Consider the following 8,385-nt stretch of genomic DNA (forward strand, 5'->3'; position numbering starts at 1 on the left):
AAACTGAATATTGAAAATACTCAGAAAGGAAACATAACTGATATCCAGAAGTACCAAAAGTATTTGGTAAGTATTGGCATGGAAAAACTATAAACCATTTATATCTATAATGGTAATTTCAAGAGCATGTGAGTGCTAATACAAACAAGATTGATTCCAACCTTTCCAATGTTCTAAAGCAAAATTTAGGGGGAAATGATGTGGGAAAAAAGTCTTGTCTCAGATATCATCACAGGAGAAGTGAGTCATGTTGGAACAGGTCTACTGTAAGCCACACAGAGCACAGGAGTGGTACTGTGTGTGTGTGTGTGTGTGTGTGTGTGTGTGTGTGTGTGTGTTTAAACTCACAGGGAGTGATGCATCTGTGTGTGAGCTCACAGGATTTTTACAGAAATAAGAAAAAACTCTTCTAGTTTTCTCAGGGAACAGATATGTATTTGAGAATCGCTAGTGATAAGCGTCACCCTGGAGGAAACTGGTTGGACCTGGTGAGAGTACCAACTTGAAGCTGGGGGAGGTGTCATTGAATAATGGTAAAGGAGCTTTGACCATCTACCTGCGTGCACTGAGGATTTTTGAAGGACCAGAAAAGAAATTCTGGGTTCTGCAGCTCAAGTAAGTGATCTGCATATGGATAATGGTGGGAGATAAGGGTATTTCCTGCCTCTGTAAGTCTAGCCTTAGGGCTTTAATCTAATTTCCTAATAGCTAGACAATTCTTCATTATATGTGGGGCTTAGTAATCTGAATGGCAGTAAAATCCTTCAAATTTCATTATTAATATGGTTGATAGTGTCCAGTGTGCCCTGAATTTTAGAAATTATACTATTTCTTCAGTCTCATTTTTAAAAATAAAGAATCCTGAGAGAAAATAGTGGAGCCAGTGTTTAGATTGATGATCACTAATACAGGTGTTTCCAGTTAGTAAGATCTGCTTGCTAACTTAAGTTATATATTAAGACATATATCATAAAGTGTCCACATAAATATTTACCAAACGATCATCACTAATACTTTGTTTATTTAAACAGTACTCTGTATAAAGAAAGGTATTCAGCTTTAATTGAGATACAATGTAGCCCATATTATATTTAAGATAAATAATTTGTAAGGTTTTAAACATATATATATATATATATATATAAAATCAAGAAATTGTCACTACAGTTTATATAACAAATAGCCATGACCTCAAAACTGTCTTGGTAAGCTTTTTGAATCATTCTTTCCTGTCCTTTTTCTTTGTTCCTAGGAAACCACTGATATGCTTTTATAATGATTATTTGCATTTCTAGAAGCTTATGTAGTCCAATTATAACATATGAACCAATTGCTTTTAAGAATAAATATCTTTAATAAATTCAAACATTAGGTTAATTATTATGATAATCCTGGGTGGTAATAGAGGGAGATAACCAGAATCCCACCAGTCACTTAGAGATTACATTTCTTATTATGCTTCCTTGTTGACTGTAATCTGCTCTTTCAGATAATAAGACAGTCAATTACCTATCCACATCACGTGTGCAAACCATATAATGAAACTGCATTATATAATTTGTGTTATTTGTCAGATAAATAGAAAATATGTCATTCACTTTAGATGTTTGCGCATTGACCTCACAAAGGCCAGGTAGACCCCCCCACTTTCCTTTAGTAGTAGATGGATTTTGCTGATCTCCATGACCAGAGGGATTTTATGCTCCTGATCTTGACTTGCCTGTAGAGCATATGGCTAGGGCTTTAACAAAGTCCTGTGTTTCTCTTTAGTATATGTATTGTTTGAAACTCTTCATTGTCGTTAGCTGGCAGGCTGACTTGGCATGATAACACAGCGAATCAACTCATGTCTATGACTTTAAGGTGATGTGTCTTTACTTCATAAAATACAGGATACCCAGTTACATTTTCAGTAATTTATTTGTCTAAATATGCCATATCCAATGATTTTGTTATATTTATATAAAAATTCATCATTTCTTTAAAATTAAAGTTAGAGTGTATATCATGTTTTCACATAAATGGCTAATTTACAGTAAAACTTAAAGTAATGACAAAACTTTTCTATTTATTGATTGATTAGTTGATGTATGTATGTATGTATGTATATATGTACAGATGTATTTATTATTTGCATTTGTTAGAACTTTGAGATATACCAGTTTTGTACAATGAGTTTTGATCATATTCACCCCCATAAATAATCCCATATCTATGCCTTCTTTATTTATCCAAGGTTGTATTCATTTTTAAATGCTCCAAGACAAATTTTATGCTGCCCAGATATTTTTTAATGTTTAGCCTTTCCCTGGAGTATGGCAAGTTTCCAATGCTTATACTCTGAGATCTAACCCTTCCTTTCCCAGAACCTATTGATTGTCAATTGTTTGATGCCTTTTTTTCTTCTTTTGGCATGGTTTGGATTTGTACAGGTTTTTGGCACACTGTCAGAGATGCAACTGTCCTAGGGTGTCTAGAATATGGAGTTTTAGTCATCTACCATCTCTGGCTATTATACTGTTTCTGGCTCCTCTTGAGCAATGATCCCTGAGCCATGTGAGGCAGAGCAGTGAGGAGTTCATTTAGTGAAAGTCATCCTTAATATTTTCTGCACCTTGGCCAGTTGTAGTTATCTGTATTAATCACTATCTACTGAAAATAGAAGCTTCTGAGATGATAATCGGGAGATATTCTGTTCGATGGGTACAAGGAGAAGTCATTAAGAGTCAGTTTAATATTATGTCAATTTAGCAGGATAATCAAGTAGGTTTCTCCTAGGGTCTACAGCCTGTCTAGCATATTTGAGTCATAGAACATGATGAAACAGAAGAATTTGTAACAGTGAGGTAAAAATACAGAGACAACCTTTCTTATAAGAGTAGTGTGTGAGGACAGAGGCATTCTTTTAGGCATCAACACGCCTTACTTTTTAAATGGAAAAGTCATAAGCTTGGCCCTTTTTATAGTTATGAAGAACATCAGTCTGTCTAGACAATGTTAGCCTCATGTCTCATGGTCTACGGTCTATGACTTCTTTCAGGTCTCATTTCTAGATATGATGAAACCTGAATTTTCTTACATTTCTGGATACTCTATGTACTTTCTTTTTCTGCAAATGGTGATGTCTTCAGGTAAGACATTTATTTCTTAATTTTCATTTACCTTTCCCTTTCAAAATCTTTTCAAAAAATTTTATGACCATTTTATACACATGTGTAATGAATTTAACTTGTGTGCACTTTCATTCTCTGTTCACCTCTTCATCCTTCCCTGCTTAAGCCCTTCTTCCCATCAAGGCTCACCCCTACTTTAACCCTTTTTTTCCAGTATGTTCCTCTGAGTTTAACTGTATTGCTTGCAGGAGATTGGGTAGAAGGTTGTTTACTAGGGCATAGACAGCTTATCACTGCTACACCACTGAAGAAATGATGTTCCCTGTCCCAGAAACCATTAAGTTTCAACAGGCCCTCTGGCACAAGTGGGGCTCGTGATCCCCTTCCCCACCCATGATGAAATATTGCTGGACTTGGTAAAGTGCAAAGATTGTGTCTATGACCACAGCTCCCATGCCTGCATGAATAAAACATCTATCATATCCAGGAGGATTTTTCATGCACATCTCCTCATCTCCTGCCTGTTTGTTCTGTCTGCCCCTCTCTTTCACTGTTGCCCAGAGCCTTGAATGGGATGATATAGATGTCTCATTTATTGGAGAGCATCCCTCATTCCCAGCATCCTGGCCAGTTATGAGTTTCTGCATTAGTCACCTCCCCCTGCAACATAGAGCTTCTTTGATGAAGGCAGAGCTCAGGACTAAACTCAGATGGAGGAAGGGACTTGAAGATGACCTGTTTACTTTTTTCTAATCAGTTTTTTTTTTCTGTGTGTGGAATCTAAGATGCACTTCCAGTGGTCCATCCTGCATCTAAGGAGCAGAAAGTAATCACTCTGTTGATACAACAAGTAAATATTGGAAAAAAACCCCTAGAAATCAGAAATTCACTGTAGCTCATAAAAGTGAGATGACTGGGAGACCAGGAGCCAAAGTAAACCTCTCTTGCTTTAGGTTGTTTTTCTGAGGGACTCCATCACGTTCCGAAAAACTGACTAATTGTGAGGCCTCAGCTACCCTGTGAAGTTCCAAAATAGTAGCATCAGGCAGATTTTTTTTCTCCATATGACTCTTTTTTAAGGAGAGAAAACAAATTTCTGTGCTTCCTGCTCTATCATGTTCTCTAATGTATACTTAAAGTACAATGAAATAATATTGTGTTTTCAAAAATAAAATATTGATGGGCTACAGAGAGTATAACCAGGGGCTAGCATTTGGATCACCTAAATGTAATGGGCAATATTTAGTACTTTCTTTTAACAAAATCAAGAGATGGGGTGGTCTTGGCTTCAGACTTACTTTGATATTCTTTATTCTTCCACAGAGAAACAGATGGTAACTACTCCCAGGGGACACGTGTGGGCTAGAGTAGGAGGCCAGGCTGAGCTCAGCTGCCAGGTGACCCCACCACGCAGTGTGGAGTATATGGAGGTGCGCTGGTTCAGGAGTGGCCATTCCCAACCTGTTTACCTATACAGAGGCGGCCATGAACTGAATGGAGAAGCTGCACCTGAATATGCGAATCGTACAGAATTTGTGAGAAGTGCCATTAGGAGGGGCAAATTGGCCCTCAGAATTCATAACATCACCATTTTGGATGACGGGCCTTACCAATGTTCATTTAACGATAGTGGTTTCCATGATGTGACCACCATGAACCTCAGTGTGGCAGGTAAGTTGCCTGTGGAACATGGTAAACCAATGTCCTTGTGTCTAATAAACTAAACTATATGGAAATTGTCTTAGTAGTTTTTAAGTTTTTTCCTCATATTTTATTGTTTAAGATAACTAATATATATTTATTTTAAGATAATAGCATCTACATAAACTAATCACTGTCATCTACCCCAATGATATAATAGTTATTTTTGACATTATTATTTTATTTTTTTTTACTTCTAATAATTCTCTTTCAAATTAATGATCTCCTTTCACATTTAGTGCTGTTAACACACAAATACATACATGCATACATGTATACACAGAAATATATATTTCTAAATATGTAACTATTACATTTTCAGTCTGTATCTTATTTTTATGCATGTTTTGGTGGCTGACCATTTGGTATTGGGCAACCAATTGGTGTGCTCTTTCCTAGAAGTAGACTGCTTCTCCAGTTCTCAATATTTCTTTGAGTAGCTTTCTTTGTGTAGTGTTGAGGACTTTTGAGCTTCCACCCCCAACCCAGAATACTCTGGCATGGCTATTGTTGGGTTTGTTCACCTCATATGTAGGCAGTCATACTAGTGGGGCTTAATGCATGTAGCTTCTTATATTATTAGGGATACAGTTCCATAGTAAACTTCCTGATCCTCTGACTCTTACAGTCTCTATAGTCTGTCTTCTCTAATGTTCCTTGAGCTTTAGGCTATGAGACTTATTTTGTAGATGTATCCATTTGGACTGGGATCCAAAGCTCTGCATTTTGGTTGGTTGTGGTTTTATGTAATGGTCTCTTTATATTGTGGATAGAGGTTTCCTTGATGAGAGGCAAGGACTACATTTAGGTGTGGGTATAAAGACAGATATTTAGAATGCAGTTAGGGATTGTGCTGTTTTTAAAAGTGGTAGTTATTGGTTCTCCTCAAAGAGCCACAGCTCCAATATCACTAGCCCTGGGTAGCTGGTTAGATTTCTAGGACCAGGAATGATTTATCTCTTGTTGAGCGGGTTTTAAGTTCATTTAGAGAGCTGTTCATTACTACCAATGTATATATGTGCTACTACTGCACCTTAAGGTTATAATGTGTTGTGCTGGTCATTGATGTGGGTTGTAGGCATTCTAGCTGGGGAGGACAGTTGTTTGCTTTCCTCCTTTGGAAGGTTCTGGTAGCATAAAAGCTAGTGTCAGGGAAAAGGCTTTCATTTTAGATTTGGCTCCAAGTCATCTAGGTCCTGTATCTGAAGTACAGGGTGTCTACAGTGATGAGGACTTACCTTCCACCTCTGTGGGCAACCAAAGACTATTGCAATATCCTTAATATTTTGGAAAGTTCTTGGACAACTCTGACCAACCACGCAAAATATGACTTGTCATGTCCAGTATTAGGAGGTCATTGTTTCTTGGAGGAAGCAATGTCAGTCCAGATGAGAAAATTTCATGTAAGCCACATATGCTTATTTATGCATAATTTTGTATATTATAGATTTTAGGTGAATAGTATAATATGATTTCTTACAACTTTTTCATACATCCTTACTATTATTTTATCCTCCTTTCTCCTTCTTGTGTACTTATCTCTTTCCCTCTCTGTATTAGATTCTCCCTTTCTTCATTTCTGCAATCAGAGATGTTCTACCACACTTTTCCCCCGCTCTATCACCCCTCCATCCTCCTCTCCTAGCTCTAGTCTCATTTTACTTTTCTGGTTTCTGCAATTATTTCGAAATATGAACATCCATCTGAAGATTTGGAACTAGCAGCCTCTGACGAAAGAGGACATATGACATTTATCCTTCTGGGCCTGCTGTACCTCACTCAATATGACCTTTTCTAGTTCCATCCATTCATTCCTTTGCAGAGTTCATAATCTGATTTTCTTCACAGCTGAATATTATCCCATGATGTATTTGTACTACAATTTTCATGACCCACTCATACATTGAAGGGCATTTAAGTTATTTCTATTTTTCTAGTCATTGCGAGGAGAGCAGCAATAACCACAGCTGTGGAAGGATCTGTCGATTAGCAAGTCAAGTCTTTTTTAGCACATGCTAAGCAGTGATATACCTGGGACATAAGGTAGACTTACATTTTTATCTTTTAAGGATTCTCACACTGGTTTCCAAAATGGCTGCTCCAGTTCCAGTCATACCAGCAGTGACTGAGGGTTACCTTTTCCCCACACCCCCTTCAGCATTTGTTGGTAGTTGTTCTGTTAATCTTTGCCATTTACACGGAACAAGATGAAATATCAAAGCTGTTTCAATTGCATTTCCTAAATTGCCAAGGATGATAAACATTTTTGAGCTAATATTTGCCATTCATTATTTTTTTTTTATTTTGAGAACATTTGTTCAGGTTCCAGGCTCACTGTTTTGAATGGGCCATTTCTTTCTTTTTCTTCCTTTTGTGAGTTCTTTATTTATTTTGGATGTTAGTATCTGTCAGAGATAGAGTTAACAAAGATTCTCTCCCCTTCTTTCTCTTTACCTGCTTTATTGTTTTCTTTAGCTGTGCAGAAGTTTTCATAAATTTCCACTGATCAGTAGTTAATCTTATTTCTTGGGCAAATGGTGTAGTACTAAAGAAATGTTTTCTAAACCTACATCATACAGCATACTGCCTATATCTTTCTAGTAGTTTTAGGTTTCATGTTTATTTCTCTGGTTCATTTGAAGTTAGTTTTGGGCAAAGTGATATATTCTGGTCCAGTTTCATTCTTCTGCATGTGAACATCCAGTTTTCTCAGATTGATTTGTTGAAAAGGCTGTCTTCAGAAAATATTAAAATGTCCAAGTAATGTGTAAAAATCATGCAGCTGCCTCAAAAATACCTTATGCCCTGAATAGACATAAAATACCACCTGGTTAATCTAACTTGTCAATCCAATGTGGTGTTGATTCACAAATCTTCTGAGATTTTTGAACAAACTACTGTGACTCTTTTGTCTTTGAAACTGCCGGTTCAGCTTTGACACAATATCCTGATTCTCTTTTCCTCGTTTTCTCCAGCAGTTGGTTTGGAGATAGAGATCCATGTTAAGGCTCCTCAAGCAGCTGGAATCATGATGGAGTGTAACTCAGGAGGATGGTTCCCAAAGCCCCAAATGGAGTGGAGAGACAATAGGGGAAAAGCACTTCCACACTCATCAAAATCGTATTCACAGGATGAAGCCAGACTTTTCCACACGAGGATGACTCTCCTTACAAACCGGTCACAGGGCACCATCATATGCTGTATTTTCAATCCTGTAACTGGTGAAGAGAAGCAGACCAGTATCATCCTAGCAGGCAAGTATTGTCATGAGATTTTGCTACTAATCTAAAAACATAAAGACAAAATTATGGAAGTCATTAATGTTAAAAACAATTAATATGTTATAGAGTTCCCTTTGTGTTTCAATAAGTCAAGTATTGTCAAGTGCTATGATAAAAATATTAGAGGACAAATTGACAATGATAATATGTAATAAAAATACATATCACAGCCTTACTTGCATTGAATATTATTTCATTAGACATGATATTTTCATGTAAGTTTAATAAGATATATATTTTTGTAACTTTAAAAATTCTGTTGATGTTTTGATCTATATTTTTATCTAGGT

The 8,385-nt window shown here is 36.7% G+C and overlaps 1 protein-coding gene across 2 annotated transcripts in view; it reads left to right on the top strand.

The window, feature by feature from the left end:
* The first annotated feature begins 301 nt into the window (after positions 1 to 301).
* LOC311598910 (selection and upkeep of intraepithelial T-cells protein 7-like) overlaps positions 302 to 8,385 on the top strand; it is a 10,183-nt gene continuing 2,099 nt past the window's right edge. The window contains exons 1-4 of one of the 2 annotated variants that reach the window (XM_084784455.1): positions 302 to 615; positions 3,041 to 3,131; positions 4,437 to 4,784; positions 7,790 to 8,068. In XM_084784455.1, the coding sequence (XP_084640581.1) occupies positions 3,056 to 3,131; positions 4,437 to 4,784; positions 7,790 to 8,068 (703 nt within the window). In that variant the 5' untranslated portion in view covers positions 302 to 615; positions 3,041 to 3,055. The remainder of the gene's footprint in view (positions 616 to 3,040; positions 3,132 to 4,436; positions 4,785 to 7,789; positions 8,069 to 8,385) is intronic. The other variant, XM_084784456.1, reaches the window with a different exon arrangement.

The sequence above is a fragment of the Acomys minous genome (genome assembly GCF_964271855.1).
Source record: "Acomys minous genome assembly, chromosome: 6".
Lineage (NCBI taxonomy): Eukaryota > Metazoa > Chordata > Mammalia > Rodentia > Muridae > Acomys > Acomys minous.